The following is a 16,968-nucleotide window of genomic DNA, read 5'->3' on the forward strand; positions in this document are numbered from 1 at the left end:
TTAGGTACAGATAGAATTGATGGTCAAATACAGGACCTCCTTATGGAAGTTAGCTTGAGCATGCACAAGATGGAACAAATTCAAAAAGACTCTGTCCTCTTCATCTCGGTCTCCTATATGCCATACACAGGAATGGACAGTGGGGGGAAAAATGACAGTTAAGTTTTAAAATATATGACCTATTTAAAACATAAGATGTCCCAATTTTTTCTAGCAATATGTAACAGAAGACTAGTTATTGATCTTTATTTAATCAGATGTTAACCACTGAGATCATGGAATTCTGTAACAGCACTGAATTAGAAGTCAGAAGAAAAGGATGCTGGTCCATGTTACTTTTAACTTTATGACCGATGGTAAGTCAGTTATTCTCTAAGCTTTAGTTTTTTCATCTGTAAAATAGGGTTAATTATCATGTTGGTTAATTATCATGTTGGCTACCTAATAAAACTGTAAAAAATATACATTAAAACTATATAAATACAGGATATTATGATGAGTATGATAGTTGATTAGTGAGCAAGTTAAAATTTTTTGTTGTGTAGAATAGAAATTGGATCCTTTCAGAGCAGATTCTTTGACTTTGTTTTCCATTAAAACTAATATCAGATTTAAAAAGTGACAAAACCAGAAACTAAATATATCTCATGGAAAAACAAACAAAATTATCTACTCCTTCTATTCTTGGTTTAGAACAGCGGTTCTCAACCTGTGGGTCGCAACCCCTTTGGTGGTCAAACGACCCTTTCACAGGGGTCGCCTAAGACCATCCTGCATATCAGATATTTACATTACGATTCATAACAGTAGCAACATTACAGTTATGAAGTAGCAACGAAAATAAATTTATGGTTGGGTCACAACAGGAGGAACTGTATTTAAATGGCCAGAACGTTGAGAACCACTGGTTTAGAAATAAAAGTCTATACAGAATTATCCCTGTCTCAAGTGGAGACTAGAATGCATTTTATTCACACCTGTGCACCATCTACATGCATACTCACCAGACATAACTGACTGCAGCATTTCCATTATAATACATGCAAATGCATTTGCCACATTCTGCAGGAAGTTGTTTTTTTCAATTGAGGTACTAAAGACTTTACAGACTTTTTGCATCATTTTAACTGCCCAGTCCATGCAGTATAGTTCTTTCTCGCACACCTGATTTAGACATACAAAGCATTATGGAATATCTTCATTTAAAGAAAGCTATATACGCCCTAACCGGTTTGGCTCAGTGGATAGAGTGTTGGCCTGCGAACTGAAAGGTTCCAGGTTCGATTCCGGTCAAGGGCATGTACCTGGGTTGCGGGCACATCCCCAGTGGAGGGTGTGCAGGAGGCAACTGATTGATGTTTCTGACTCTCTCTCTCTCTCCCTTCCTCTCTGTAAAAACTCAATAAAATATATTTAAAAAAAAATAAAGCTATACAATTTGAAAATTGTATTAACTATGATGGTATGATGGTTTATGATTTTATATAATTTATTACACATGGCATTATATTGTTTCTATAAGTGAGAAATGTTTCTATATCTAACATTCCTTTGCTTTCAAATGAAAACTCTGGTTCAAGATTATCATAGAATATATTTAAAAATTTATATATATATATATATATATATATATATATATATATATATAGAGAGAGAGAGAGAGAGAGAGAGAGAGAGAGAGAGTGTTAGTCCTCATCCAAGGATATTTTTCCATTGATTTTTAGGGAGACTGGGAGAGAGAGAGAAAGCAGAGAGAACCATCGATGTGAGAGGAACACATTAATTGGTTGCCTCCTGCATGCCTGATCAGGGCCTGGGTCAGGGAGGAGCCTGCAACAAAGGTACATGGCCTTGATCAGAATCAAACCCAGGACCCTTTGGTCCACAGGCCAATGTCTATCCACTGAGCCAAAATGGCTAGGGCAATTTACTTTTCAATTACAGTTTACATTTAATATTATTCGGTATTAGTTTCATATGTACAGAATAGTAGTTAGAAAATCATGTACTCACTGGTCCCATACATAGTTATATTATTAATAGACTATATACTCTATGTTGTAGTCTACATATCTGTGACTATTCTGTAACTACCAATTTGTACTTATGAATCCCTTCAATCATTTTTACACAGACCAACTGTCAGTCTGTTCTCTGTATCTTATCATAGAATATTATTAATGTAAGAACTAATATTGAAAACAATTATTATTATTATTATTATTAATATTTTTCTCGTGCATCAGAGATCTGGGTGGTTCGGACGTCCTCACCATTGCTCAGATAGCAAAACAATTATTATTTTTATGGAATATAAGACTTCTGCCCATTCACTCATGCAATAGATATTGATTGAGCACATGCTAAAAGGTGGAAATACTATGATAAGCCATAAAGACAGGGCTTCTATTTTGAAGGAGTCTAATCAGGGTGACAAACAAGAAATTTCAATAGGCAAGAGAACTTTATAGTATTATCAACTTTCCATCTTGAAAGTTATAGGAACTATTTATCTCTCTATTGTTTAAAAGATAAATATTTAAAGAAAAGACTACATGTTAATAGTTAAAACTGAAAAGAAAAAGGTTTACTTACTAACATTCTAAATGGCCATATTTACACATAGCCAAATAATATACAGCATGGAAATAAACTTTATAGTAGTGTCACTAAATAATATTAATCTGACAGGAAAGATGTATTGCTTACTTATGTATAAGGAATGGTACAAAGCACTATGAAAAGCATGTGACATAATCCTGGTTTTCAAAGAACTTGCAATCTGTTTTGGGAGATAACTTACTACTCACATAAAAAGGCTTAAGAACACTATGTAAATGAAGATAAAGAGAAGACAAATCTGAGGCAATTTAGGGAAAATTAATGATCAGAGTTGAGATGGTAATTAGGAAGGCTTTCTGGAGAAGGCTTCTTCACCCAGTGACTTCCTCTCCATTCTGTTTGCTATGGTGCTGTCAAAGTGACCTTTTAAAAACTTGAAACTGATCAGATCACTCTCCTTCCTAAAACTTTTCAGCAGCTCCCTGTTAGAGGATGTGTTCAAGCTCCACAGAAAGTCTACCAGGCCCTTCATTACCTAGCCTTTCCCTTTGTCTAATCACGCTTCCTCCTCTTCCTCTTCTTTACATTTTACCCTTCAGAAATACTACTGAGCTACTTACAGTCCTGTGAATATAGCCATGCAATTCTCTTTCTCGTCCTCTCTCTTTTGGAGAGAATCTGTTTAATTATTAAAATAAATATTTATATTGAAATTACAATTAATTTAGTAGCTTTATTCACATTTTTAAAAGAGCCACAGAGGTTTCATACATGTTTTAAGTAGTTGAATTGGTAATGACCCTGTCTCCATTTCCTAGGAAATGAATTATATTCAATTATTCCTCACAACAGCCAACTTGAGATTACTCCATTGCTTTTGAAGCATTGGTTCAGCTGGCATCTGCGATGGTAGCCAAATAAGTGATTTGCCCTCTCTATCTGCCTTGTGAACTTCTATTCATTTTTTAAAATAAATTTGGCTTGAGAAAGCCCTCACTGTGCTCTACTTTCATCCATATCGGCTCCTCTTTGCTACCTCTGATTGTATCTTTCTGCATATATAGTTTTGCACTTATCTCACTGAATTTATTTACATATACCTTAATATCACTTAAAACACTAAAAGCAGTTTTCTGTCAGATAACTGTTTTATGAATTTCCATAGTCCTAGAATCTCACATAATGTATGGTCTATAGTAAAAACTCAATTTTTGTTAATTGAATATTAAATATATTTTTAAATGTTTTGAAAAACATTTTAACTATAGAAAGTAGAGAGCATAGTATAATGAACCCCGTGTATCCACTTTCCAGCTTGCCAATCTTGTTTCACCTTTACCTCCATTCACTACCACATCCTCTCCCTGCTGCCCATTGATTATTCTGAAGCAAATCAAATAGAGTACTTTATTTTTTATTTATTTAATTTTATTGATTTCAGAGAGGAAGGGAGAGGGAGAGAAAAAGAGAGAGAGAGAGAGGGAGAGAGAGGGAGAGAGAGGGAGAGGGAGAGGGAGAGGGAGAGGGAGGGAGACATCAATGAGGAGAGAGAATAATGGATCGGCTGCCTCCTGCATGCCACCCACGGGGGATCGAGCCACAACCTAGGCATGTGCCCTGACCAGGAATTGAACCCACGACCCCTCAGAATATGAGAATGAGAATGAGAATGAGATATATGAGAGAGATACATCGATCCGATCGGTTGCCTCTAGCCTTCACCCCGACTAGAGCCTGGGATCAACCTGCAATCCAGGTACTTGCCCTTGATGAGGAGAATGGAACCTGAGACCCTTTGGTACATGGGACGATGTTCTACCACTGAGCCACACTGGCCAGGGCTATTACATATATTTTACAATTTTATAAGTATATATTATAAGATATATATTTATATACTTATTCTTTCAAAATATTTTGTACATATTTCAGTTCCTTCAGGGCAGCTTCCTGGCAGGTCAACTATGATGTTAAACAACTTGTTAGAGAAAACTTCTTTTTTACTTACCAAAGCCAAAAAGACTATCAGTCTTGCCAGTTCAGCGGTCCGTCCATTCACAGCTTTACTAGCCATGAAAGTGAAACAGATGTCGTTCCCACTTAGGATTAGGAGACGTGCATTATTTTCTAGAAGCCACTCACGAGGAACCACTTTCATTAGAGGAAGAACAGTTACTTAATGAGAAATTGCACAATAGCTATAGTAAACATCATTAATTACATGCAATATTACATCACTTCATTGGAAATATGATTATTGCCAAGGGAAAAGCTCAGAAAAAAAATGCTTTAGTTTTTTAATTACAGCATTTAACTGGAGACAGAGATTACTGCCATGGCAGCTCTTATACATGTACTAGTAATACAGTCAAAGCATTTTTCCTACAGATAGATCAACAAGCAAGGTGGTCTAATCCTGTGAAAGGAAAGAAATCTTGAAAACTTCAGAATCTAAAGAATTTTGCATAAATGGGAAGAATTGTTTCACCTCTGCCATACCATTAAGAGAGGGTTTCTTCTTATACAACCAAGGAAGGTGTTTTTGAGAACTTGCAAAATGGGATTAATTATGAAGCTTTCAAATAATAATGGTAATAAAAATATACCTATAACATTCACAATTAAAGAAAAGTAAGTTGATTATATCCAGTCTCTTCAAACAATGCCTAATTCTTTAAATATTTTAAAGCATTTAATGGTAGGCAAGTCATTTGTTACCTGTAGAATTACTATTATAATATTTAAAAAAATAAATTTTATTGATTTTTACAGAGAGGAAGGGAGAGGGATAGAGAGTTAGAAACATTGATGAGAGAGAAACATCGATCAGCTGCCTCCTACACACTCCCCATCAGGGATGTGCCCGCAACCAAGGTACATGCCCTTGACCGGAATCGAACCTGGGACCCTTGAGTCTGCAGGCCGACGCTCTATCTGCTGAGCCAAACCAGTCAGGGCTACTATTATAATTTTATAACTGTATTCTAATAATAAATTATGTTACTCTGTGTGATAAATATGTTCTTTTACCTGATAGTTCATCTATAAGACTGATAACATCATCTGCTGTCCACTCTTTGATGCCTGTGTCATATAGTAATTTAATGGCATCAGCCAGACCTTTCAGACTAGATTCATCTGTAGGTTCTTCTATCATTTTCTGCCAAACCACTTGTCCTGAATGATAATTGAAACAAAAATTAGGTTATGACAGAATAGTTGACTTTGGGATAAAGACTTCATGGATTATTTAAAAAGCAAATTGGATTGCATAATGGAATTTATTACTTATATGTGCTACTTTCATAATGAAAGTCAATTCTGATAACAGTATAAATTTGAATGTCTCTGACTGATGTGATGAAGCACAGCCATAATAGCTAAATGAAGTAAAGAAAAGGTAGTTTCACCAAGCAGAATAGTACTTTTAGTTAGAAGATAATGCTATTCTGGTAACAAAAATTGGAATAAACAATGTAATTTTACTGAAATAAAATAAAATCTGAAAAAGAGAACATGCTATATTTGAGGATCTCCCAAACACTTATATCAAAACAGAGTAATCCAGTTGATTTTTTATTATTTACCTACTAGAGGCCCGGTGCACAAAAATTTGTGCACTCAGGGGGGTCCCTCAGCCCGGCCTGTGCCCTCTTGCAGTCTGGGACCCCTCACGGGCGATAACGACCTGCTGGCTTAGGCCTGCTCCCGGGTGGCAGAGGGCAGGCCCAATCCCTAGGTGCAGTCCATGGTGGGGCTCAGAGCAGGGCCGATTGGGGAGTTGGGGCGCTGCCCCCTGTCATACACAGAGCAGGGCGATCGGGAGGTTGTGATTCCACCCTCAGTCACGCTCAGGGTAGGGCCGATTGGGGGGTTGGGGCACCATTCCCTGTCACACTCAAGGCAGGGTCGATGGGAAGGTTGCGGCGCCACCCCCTGTCATACACAGAGCAGGGCCAATCAGGGGGTTGGGGCACAGCCCCCTGTCACGCACAGAGCAGGGCCAATCAGGGGGTTGGGGCACAGCCCCCTGTCACGCACAGAGCAGGGCCCATCAGGGGTTTGGGGTGCCACCCTCTATCAGCCACAGAGCAGGGCCGATCAGGGGGTTGGGGTGCCGCCACTCTCACACTCAGGGCAGGGCCGATGGGGAGGTTATGGCTCTACCCCATCACACACAGAGCAGGGCCTGTGTGTGTGTGTGTGTGTGTGTGTGGGGGGGGGGGGGGTTGGGGCGCCGCACCCTGTCACACACAGAGCAGGGCCGATCAGGGGGTTGGGGCGCCGCACCCTGTCACACACAGAGCCGCAGGGCGATCAGGGGGTTTGGGCGCTGCCCCCTGTCATGTTGATCCCGGTGCTGGGAGGCATATTACCCTTTTACTATATAGGGTAGAGGCCTGGTGCATGGGTGGGTGCCGGCTGGTTTGCCCTGAAGGGTGTCCTGGATCAGGGTGGGGGTCCCCACTGGGGTGCCTGGCCAGCCTGGGTGAGGGGATGATGGCTGTTTGCAGCTGGTCACACACCCTTCAGGGTGGGGCTCCCCACTGGGGTGCCTGGCCAGTCTGGGTGAGGAGCTGAGGGCTGTTTTCAGGCTGGGGGTGACTGAAGCTCCCAACTGCTCCTTTTTTTCTTTTTTATTCTGGGCCACCTTTAGCTTTGAGGCTTGGCTCCAGCTCTTAGGCCTCTGCTGCTGAAAGTAGGTTTCTGGCCTTTGCTTACAATGTTGCGATCCTGCTGGGTTTCTGGGGTTTTGTTTAGCTTCTATGTTTGTTACATAGTTGCTTGCAGCTCAGAGGCCTGCAGGGGCAGGCAGGGAACGTTAGAGTCCTCTGTCACTGAAGCAAGCAAGCCTCATGTTAGTTTCAAGCTGCCTGGCTGCCGGCCGCCATCTTGGCTGACAGTTAATTTGCATATTGCCCTGATTAGCCAATGGGAAGGGTAGCGGTCATACGCCAATTACCATGTTTCTCTTTTATTAGATAGGATGACCAATTCTCTTTGTGAATTATGCACCAAAATTACAGATTGGCTTCTTGCTGCTATTCAACATAATTTAAACTAGTTACCTCCTGATATAAGGCAATGTGAACTAAAGAACTGCATGCTAATTTTAATATTAATCTAAATTTAATTAGAAAGGCAAAAAAATTTTAAAAAATCATATGCACCCAAAATTAAGTAAAGCATCAATATCAATATACTACTTTGATTTACTGGCACATGGCCCCCTCAGCAGCAAACATAATCTTGAATTAAGATAATGTTTAAAAATGAAAAGCAGCTATATCCTATCCAGAGATGATAGGAAAATATTTGGTAGTGGCCTGCAGGGAACAATTTCCATCTTGAAGCTTAAGTTACGCACAAGTTAATGTAGTATAAACTCATGAAATCATGAAACATTTTAGTCATTAGGAATGATGAAACTGAGCGGGTACAAAAAGATATGCTTCCTAAAGTAAAAGTAATTAACCAGTTTTATAACATATATTGCTAAAAAATAGATGCTCACCATCTTGAGGAGATATTGGTCCAAAGATGATATATAGTAATCTTGCCTGATTCACCATTGGCCATGGTTTTAATATACGTGTCAACCAAAAAGCAGAATCACTTCTATGTGTCCAATGATCAAACAGGACATTCCTACAGAACAGTCTGATCCTTAACTCTAGTTTTCGGGAATTTCCTATGAACACAAAAGGCTTGTAAACCATTTTTCCTAGAAAGGTTGATGTGCATAATAAATAAGTCAAATTTATTATTATACAATTGTTAATATACTAAAAGCATTAATTCACTTTCCTCTGTAAAATTTTTAGATTATTAAGGGATTGTTTTTTGTTTTTTAAATATATTTTATTGATTTTTTTACAGAGAGGAAGGGAGAGGGACAGAGAGCTAGAAACATTGATGAGAGAGAAACATCAATCAGCTGCCTCCTGCACACCCTCTGCTGGGGATGTGCCCACAACCAAGATACATGCCCTTGACTGGAATTGAACCTGGGACCCTTCAGTCCGCAGGCCGACGCTCTATCCACTGAGACAAACCAGTCAGGGCTAAGGGATTGTTTTAAAAAAGCTTTATTGAGATATGATTTACATAGCATACAATTTGCCCATTTAAAGTGTACAATTCAATGGTTTTTAGTATATTCCCAGATATGTGCAGCTATCATCAAGTGAATTTTAGAATATTTGAGCATCTCAAAAAAGAAATTCTGCTCTTTCAGTTACCACTCCCAGCCCTAAGCAACCAATAATTTATTATTTGTCTCTATAAATTTTCCCCTTCTGGGATTTCATATGAATGAAGTCATACAGTATGTGGTCTTTTGTGACTAGATCCTTTCACTTAGCATAATGATTTGAAGGTTCATTCATATTATGGCATGTACCCAGCTTAAGTTGAAGCCCTCTGAGTACTTCTCTTTCTCTACTCACATGCCACTTGAGCCTCACTATCCAATTCAGTGTTTATTATTCTCTTATATTTCTTTGTTGTTTTACTATAAACAGATACCACAATTTATTTTTATATATCCTTTTGAACTGTGCTTTTTTTCTATTTTAACTTCTGTATGTTATTTCTGAATTTTGGTTCTTTACCTGGTTTGCTGAAGACAATGGTCTGCATTTTGCGGGAGAGATCAGTCAGCTCACATAAAAAGTTAAAAACACGATGGCACTCAAGTTCATCCCAACCTGCTGTTAAGGTCTGAGGATAATAAAATAAATGGAACATTGCAGATGTTTAGACCTCAAATCATAACGTAAGTCACTATTGCCTTATGAGCACACAACTGTCATAGCACGTGACCCAGGTGATTTGTAATTTTTATCCACTATGGAACTATTGACATTAATAAGATATTTTACATAAAATATAGGAATGCTCCAAATCCAGTTTCTTTTTCATTGTAAAGGGAGGATGTTTTCAGAGAACTTCTAAATGATACTGAATCTTGAACTCCGTCAGTATGAGGAAAATAACAAAGTCCCAAACCCTCAAACACAGCTTTAGACGTCTGACTCACAAGCATACTGTGGCTGCTTTAGACTACAGTAGAACCCCTTTAACCCCCTCCAGCTATCATTATGATATTGCTTACAAAGGATAATGATTTCATTTTAATGTGACAATTATGAGCATTTATGACATTTGGATGTGAACAAGCAAAAAAAATTTCTTAGAGCAAAATTTAATAATTATTTTTGAGCAAATCCAAATGTATAAACATCTATGGAAAGGAAATTCAAATGGTATATCACTATACAGTTGACCCTTGAACAACACAGGCTTATAATGCGCAGGTCTTTTATGCAGATTTTTTTCAGCAAATACCTGTAGTGTTTTCAATGTGAGGTTGGGAGCACACAGATATGGAGAGCTGACTGAATGCGTTGATCTATGTCATTTTATATAGGGGACTTGAGCATCCATGGCTTTTGGTATCTGTGTGGAGTCCTGGAACCAATCTCCCTAGAATGCCAAGAGACAACTTACATTTTGGGGGAGTCAAAAGCTATACACAGATTTTCAACTGTGTGTAGGTTGGTGCCCCTAATGCCCGTGTTGTTCCAGGGTCAACTGTAATTGGATTTTGAAGATTTCTTAAAATAGTTGACCTGGATTTCAGAAGTGTATAAATTAATCTGTTATCTCTGGAAGGACATACAAGAAACTGCTAATATTGGTTAATTCTACTGAAGGGCACTCAGTGGACAAGGGACAGGTCTTGGAGGGAGACTTACTTTTCACTTTACACCTTTTTTATTTTATATAAATACACGTGCTTACATTACCTGCCCTTTAAAAGAAGAAAGAAAGAAAGGGAAACAATCTATCTTGAAAGAAGACCGGCAGAAGGGCCTACCCTGGGATCAGAAGGTGGCTACCAGGCTGGGACATAAGCATGATTGTTGTAAGACTGTTGTAAACCTCATAAGGTTGTTGTAAGTTTTAAAAGTTAGTACATGTAAATTACTTAGGATTGTATAATATATTATCAATATTGAATAACATTATATTATGTTATTATCTTCTTTGTTTATAATAAAAGTTTAATTAAGCCCGGGGAGTGTGGCTCAAGCAATTGAGTGTCGACAAAATATTCTTAAAATCATACAACTGATTTTTTTCTTTTTTCCTAGCTCTACTACGATATTACTGACATGTAAATTAAAGACATACAATGTAGTAATTTTATATATGTTCATATTGCAAAATGGTTACCACATGGGGGTTAGTTACATCTATCACCTTAGTTACAATTTTTTCATACAGTTTATTTCTAAAATCACATCTCAAATAACTAGCCCAAGACTTAAAACTCATTACATACACATACACACACACCTCACCTCACACTATTTCTAGTCTTTACAACAGTGGCTAGAAATGTTGAGAACATTGGTACAGAGCAGGTAAATGTTAAACATCTCTTACCAGTGAGAAACCCAAGAAGAAAATTTGAGGTGGCAAACATTACTAGACTTAACACGTCAAATTTTTACAATTTTATTTTGTTTTTAACATTTTTAGAAATATACTTTTATTGATTTCAGAGAGGAAGAGAGAGGGGAGAGAGAAACATCAATGATGAGAGAGAATCATTGGTCGGATGCCTACTGGGGATCCCTTGACTGGAATCAACCCCGGGACCCTTCAGTCCACAGGCTGATGCTCTCTATCCACTGAACCAAACCAGCTAGGGCTATTTTGCTCTTTTTTTAGATTATTATTACCTTTATTTTCCCATGGAACAATGGATTACATGCTCTACTTGTCAACAATTCAAAAACATTTTCTTCTTTCATTAAAAAAAAAGTACCGCCCTAGCCAGTATAGCTCAGTGGACAGAGCATCAGCCTGTGGACTCAAGGGTCTCAGGTTCAATTCCGGTCAAGGGCATGTACCTTGGTTGCGGGCACATCCCCAGTGGAGAGTGTGCAGGAGGCAGCTGATCGATGTTTCTCTCTCATCAATGTTTCTAACTCTCATTCCCTCTCCCTTCCTCTCTGTAAAAAATCAATAAAATATATTTAAAAAAAATAATAAAAAAGTACCTGTAAAAGCATGCCATAACATGATAATCCTGAACACTGCATAGGAGCTGCACAGCCATTGAATTTAAAACAGGGAACCTGTAAAGAGAACAACTATTCATTCCTTCTTTTCAGTGGAACTGTACAATGATTTGACGTTTGACATTCGAATTCAGTGGAAATGTAAACGTTTTTTCAGTATTAACTGAAAATAATGTTAATAACATTAAATAACATTGATTAGCATTGTTATATAGGTGGGGATTATGAAAGAAATATAAAGCAAAGGCTGCCTTCAAGGAGCTCACAATTTATTTAGGAGAATAAGATATACACATGTGAAGTTACTTTGATGATTTAAGGTTAGAATATGTATAAATGGCAAAATGACCAAAAAGTACATCAGTAATTATGAAAGCAAGGAAATGATAAAAAAAAGCTTATGAAGGATGTGAAACAAGCAATGTCTAAAGTAGGATTCAGACATAACAAATGGAAAAGATTGGTGAGGGAAACAATAAGTGCAAAATTGTATAGAGGTAGGAATAAAAAAACTTTATTTGGGAATAAAAATATGATCAACTTAACTAGACTCAAAGTAATAGGAAGAACAGTTGCATGTCAGGGAGAACCTTAAATACCAACTATGGACTCTGGACCTTATCTTGCTAAAATTGAGTAGCCACTGAAAGATTTTTAAGCAAGAAAGTTAACTTGATGAAAGTGATGCTTTAGGAAGAATAACCTTGATTCATTGTCTTGGGGACTGAAGAAATGGATGGCAGAAAGGTCATCTGGGAAGCTGCTATAATAATATAGACCTGAATTCAATGCAAATATTGACATGAAAAAAGCTAGTGCATGAGAAATAGTTTGCATACTACTGAGTATAGAACTGAACCATCAGTATTTGTATGTATGTTTGGGTTTGAATAGTAAAACTCATTTTCTTACATAGAGATTATAATACATTGATACACATTTCCAAGTCATAAATTATCATAAAAGGGTTATTTTATATATTAAAATACTTTCCTATGTTTTTTGTATATTTTAACATTCAGAAATTACTTCATTTTAATAAAATATCTAAATCACCAGTTTAAAACATCCTCATGATTCTCATGTGGCATAAAAATACTTCTATACTCTGATAAACCTAATAACCTTAAGTGATGTATTTAGTTATATAAAAATTTTTTTACAATAAGTAAAAGATTACTATACTACATTTTGGTGTTTTATAATCTTTGAGTGCTTGGTAAAGTATTAGATTATCATCAATTAATTTTTCAGTACTAATTCATGAAGTTTTACTAATTAAGAATAGAACTTAAATGAGTATAAGACAATCTTACTGGAAATCAAGATTGCGAACTAATTCAGAAGTATAATCTTACTTCTGCGAGTATCTTGTGAATGTACTTTAGTCTTTCTTTTGTGGGTAGCAACAATGTACATCTTTTAAACAGTAAACCTGAGAAAGTAAAACAAACACACGTAAAAACAGTGACAACAATTAAAAAATATCTATAAAGTGCAATCAATTAAAAAATATATATAAAGCACTGCATAACGTTTCCTGAAAGTTAAGTATAGTATACCACAGTGAACTGTGAGCTGATAGATTTTTTTAAAGAGGAATTTCGGGAGGAAGGGTATAACATATGTTGAATACCAAGTGACTCTGATGTCTACCTAAGAGGCACTGATATAAAATCTTATAAAATCTTATGAAATTGATACTATAGGACAGATATGGAAACGTTTAAAATTATTTAGATTTTAAAAGATACAAGACAAAAAATACACTAGGAAACTTTATATTGTCTTTATTCCACAGAAAACATATTCCAATATCTCTTGAAATCAGACTCATGTCCACAAACGAAAATGTTTTGAATTGCAAAACATGGAAAAATGGGAAAAGAGATTTTGTATTCCTTTTGGAAAAAAAATTAAAGTCATAAGTCCTTGACATTTCAGAGGCTTGAAGTCATTTTTGCTCACAGAAAATATCCAGTTTGGATGAAATATCTATTTCTTCCTTCAAAGATATCCTTTTATGGTGTTTGCATGTTAAGAATGTATAGAATTTTGTGTTCAGATATTTAAAAATGAAAGAAAGCTCTTCAATTTCCCAGAGAGATCTGTTACTTCAACTACAGTGACAGGAAGTGACTGATTTGTTTCCTCGAACTTTAAGTGGTCTGTTTTCCTAAAATGGCAATACATTGTTAACATTCCTATGAGGGCAAATATCCTCAAATTAAAAATAAGATATATGGAAGGAAAATATATGCCTGAATATCATGGCTCTTATTCAGTTTTTATTTTCTCTGCATTTACTTTTTTTAAACATAATATAATTACTACTTCACATAATTCTGTAGACTATATGAGAATCTAATTTATTTTTAGAAGTTGCTATGTTTGGATAACACATGACCAGAATTGACTTTTAAACATAAACCCTCCCTATTTTTGTACATAAAAAGACATTTTCAGTGTTTGGTTTTCTTTTCCTTTCATGTTTTGGCATTCAGTCCCATGGTATATCATAGCTAGGGAATTGCAAGCTATAATTAATGGTTGCCTTTTCTAATGTAAAACTCCTCTATTTTTAAGGGTTGCAATTCACCATATAAACCAATACAGGCTGACATTTTTTTTTTTTTAAACACAAGTGCTCTGCTATATCCTTTGGAGACCAACTTCTTTAATTTCTTCTCACTAAAATAGTCAGATGTAATGTTCTTTCCCCACTGGCCATCTGCTCTGTTTTGTATGAAGAAGCAAATTAAAATTTATAATATTCAAAGAGCAGGAATCTGAAAATGTTACATTAAAGTCTGAAAATAAGAACAGATCAGATAGGAATAGCAACATGAGAAAATGTAAGTACATCAAACATTTACCTAAAGAATCAGTCATAAGCCAGATATCTGCATCAAAATTAAAATAAGGTTACAATCATTACATGACTAAAACTGTTTTAAAAATGTAGCTATTAAGATCAATACACATTTGTGTTTTTTAAAAATATACTTTTATTGATTTCAAAGAGGAAGGGAGAGGGGAGAGAGAGAGAGAAAGATCAATGATAAGAGTGAATCATTGATCAGCTGCCTCCTGCACGTCCTCTACTGGGGATCCAGCCCACAGCCCACACATGTACCCTTGACTGGAATCAAACCCAGGACCCTTCAGTCCGCAGGCAGACACTCTATCCACTGAGACAAACCAGCTAGGACACACATTTGTATTTTTAACTGACTTATCCATATAATTGTCTTAATGCTTTGTTTGTTTGTTTAAGCAATTGAGCCTTGGTCAGGGGAAAAAAACTTTTTCAGATCAAAACCAAGAATAAGCTCATTACCTAACCAAGTACCACTTTCTCTGCAACTACTGATGCTTGAAAAAAGATATTTACAATAACAAGTAGCAAAAAGTAACTGCATATTCTGTTACAGACTTTATTAAGCCTACTCATAAAAGCTGAAGCCAATAACACTATAATCAAATTATATACCTTTCATTTAGTCATGTTAAATATACCTGTCAAATACAGTTTTATATATTTACACATCTATATAGTCTTATTTTATTACCTTAAAGCTAGGCATCCTTGGGCTACTAAAACATAATATTCATTAACTCACCTGTATACCTTTATTTAAATCTTAAGATCACGTTGATATTTGGTTTTATTGTCATGCTTTGGTTAATTATAAAGTGATTTCATCATTAAATTGTTGTCATTAATTAAGTAAAAATAGAATTTTATTTTAGCACTCTTAGGAAAAATAAAATCGATAAATGGAGTGAAAGACGAATACAAATCAAGGGAAAAAAGATTATGTAAATTTCCTTTGGTAATATTAATTTAATCATAACATAATGACTTATTAGTAAACTGTACAATGCTTTAAAAAAGCCATTGGTTCTGATAAAAGAATAAAAGAATAAGTGATCTTCCACAATAAAGTGTTTAAATTTCTTTTCTATTTTAAGGACCAGATTATGGTTGAAAGGGAAAAGAGGTATAAAGATAAACACAGTAGATCCACAGGAAATAAAATACAATATACATCAATTTCCTAAACTGGTAAGCCACCTAGAAAAAAAGCATAGGTGACACTGTATCCACATGAAATCACAAGGGCTGACACTTTACATTAAAGGGCATTCTCTTGTCTTTAAAGATAAGTGTAAGAGACTGCTGTTAAGGGAAAGTCCTCACATTGAAGACAAAAGCATCATAGAAATCGGCACATATTAGGAAATATTTCATTTCCCATGAGTCTCACAGAAATGTATAATAAAATCCCATTAAGTATAGTTCTTTGCTTGTTACAATTCTTATTACACAAATTACCTAGAGATCTGTAGTGTTCCAATACAGCAGAGTCTTGTCTCTTGCCAGGCAGCTCAAGGTTATGAAAGTCCTGTAGTAAAAGTCTTTTGCTTCCTGATGCAGTTGAGATATAATTAATAATGTGCTGGCTGACTGTTTTGGACACCATGCTCAGCATGCTGACATCCTTCACTACCAAAGGAAAAATATACACATATATATGAACGGCTCAAAGACAAGAACGTCACTGTTAGGACAGTGTAATAATTGATAAGTTTGCTCATTAATAATGATACTAAATAATAGTAAAAATAAAGAGGAAAATCTTAAAATTGTTTTAAATCCAGTGCTCAATAAATTAGGAACATTTTGGGATGTAACAGTCAAGTTACCATGTCATTATAATTAGAAGCATGCTTAGAGAGTTTGAGAATTGTACTTTCTCATTGTATCTCTTACCTACCAATGATGAAACTTTGGAAAATAATCTTACGGTGAACACCATTAATTCTAGCATGGCCAAAGATGACAAACTAGTTCTTGGGAAAAACAAAAATATAGTCCCCAACCCTCACCTGATAAATATCTTAAGATTATTTGGAATATTTCCAATGGCAAGGCTCTAAAATGTCCAAGTGCTGATAAGGGCTGAGAATCTGAGTCCAGGGTGTTGGAAACATGGCTGGATCGACGACTACTACGTCTGTATTTCTGGTTGGGAATCAAAGTGAAACTGGTATTTACTCTAGATGCCATCCTTTTTCTTATCTTGTGAACTTATCCTGGTTAGAAAAAACAACGTAGAAGAGACAAAGAAGAAAGGAAATTATACTGATGAAGAACTGTTTTTTTTTTTTAAATGAAGAGGTTGATATTTTGATGGGAAATAGTGGCCTCTCTAGATATTTACAAAGCTTTTTAATATGGTGTCCAATTTATGGAGTCCCCACCAGTACAGTCATTACGGGATGATATGAAATATTTAAAAATATT

At 36.0% G+C, this 16,968-nt stretch overlaps 1 protein-coding gene across 1 annotated transcript; it reads right to left on the reverse strand.

Annotated features, from left to right (window-relative positions):
- FBXO47 (F-box protein 47) lies at positions 1 to 16,731 on the reverse strand (the record flags this gene model as incomplete). Its single annotated transcript, XM_081110677.1, has 10 exons — positions 1 to 113; positions 1,005 to 1,164; positions 4,571 to 4,713; positions 5,593 to 5,739; positions 8,078 to 8,254; positions 9,177 to 9,285; positions 11,637 to 11,714; positions 13,016 to 13,092; positions 15,997 to 16,167; positions 16,551 to 16,731. The coding sequence occupies 10 exons, from the start codon at positions 16,729 to 16,731 to the stop codon at positions 1 to 3; spliced, it is 1,356 nt and encodes a 451-aa protein (XP_080966803.1).
- Positions 16,732 to 16,968: the final 237 nt, after the last annotated feature.

The sequence above is a fragment of the Myotis nattereri genome (genome assembly GCF_964212035.1).
Source record: "Myotis nattereri genome assembly, chromosome: 16".
Taxonomy (NCBI): domain Eukaryota; kingdom Metazoa; phylum Chordata; class Mammalia; order Chiroptera; family Vespertilionidae; genus Myotis; species Myotis nattereri.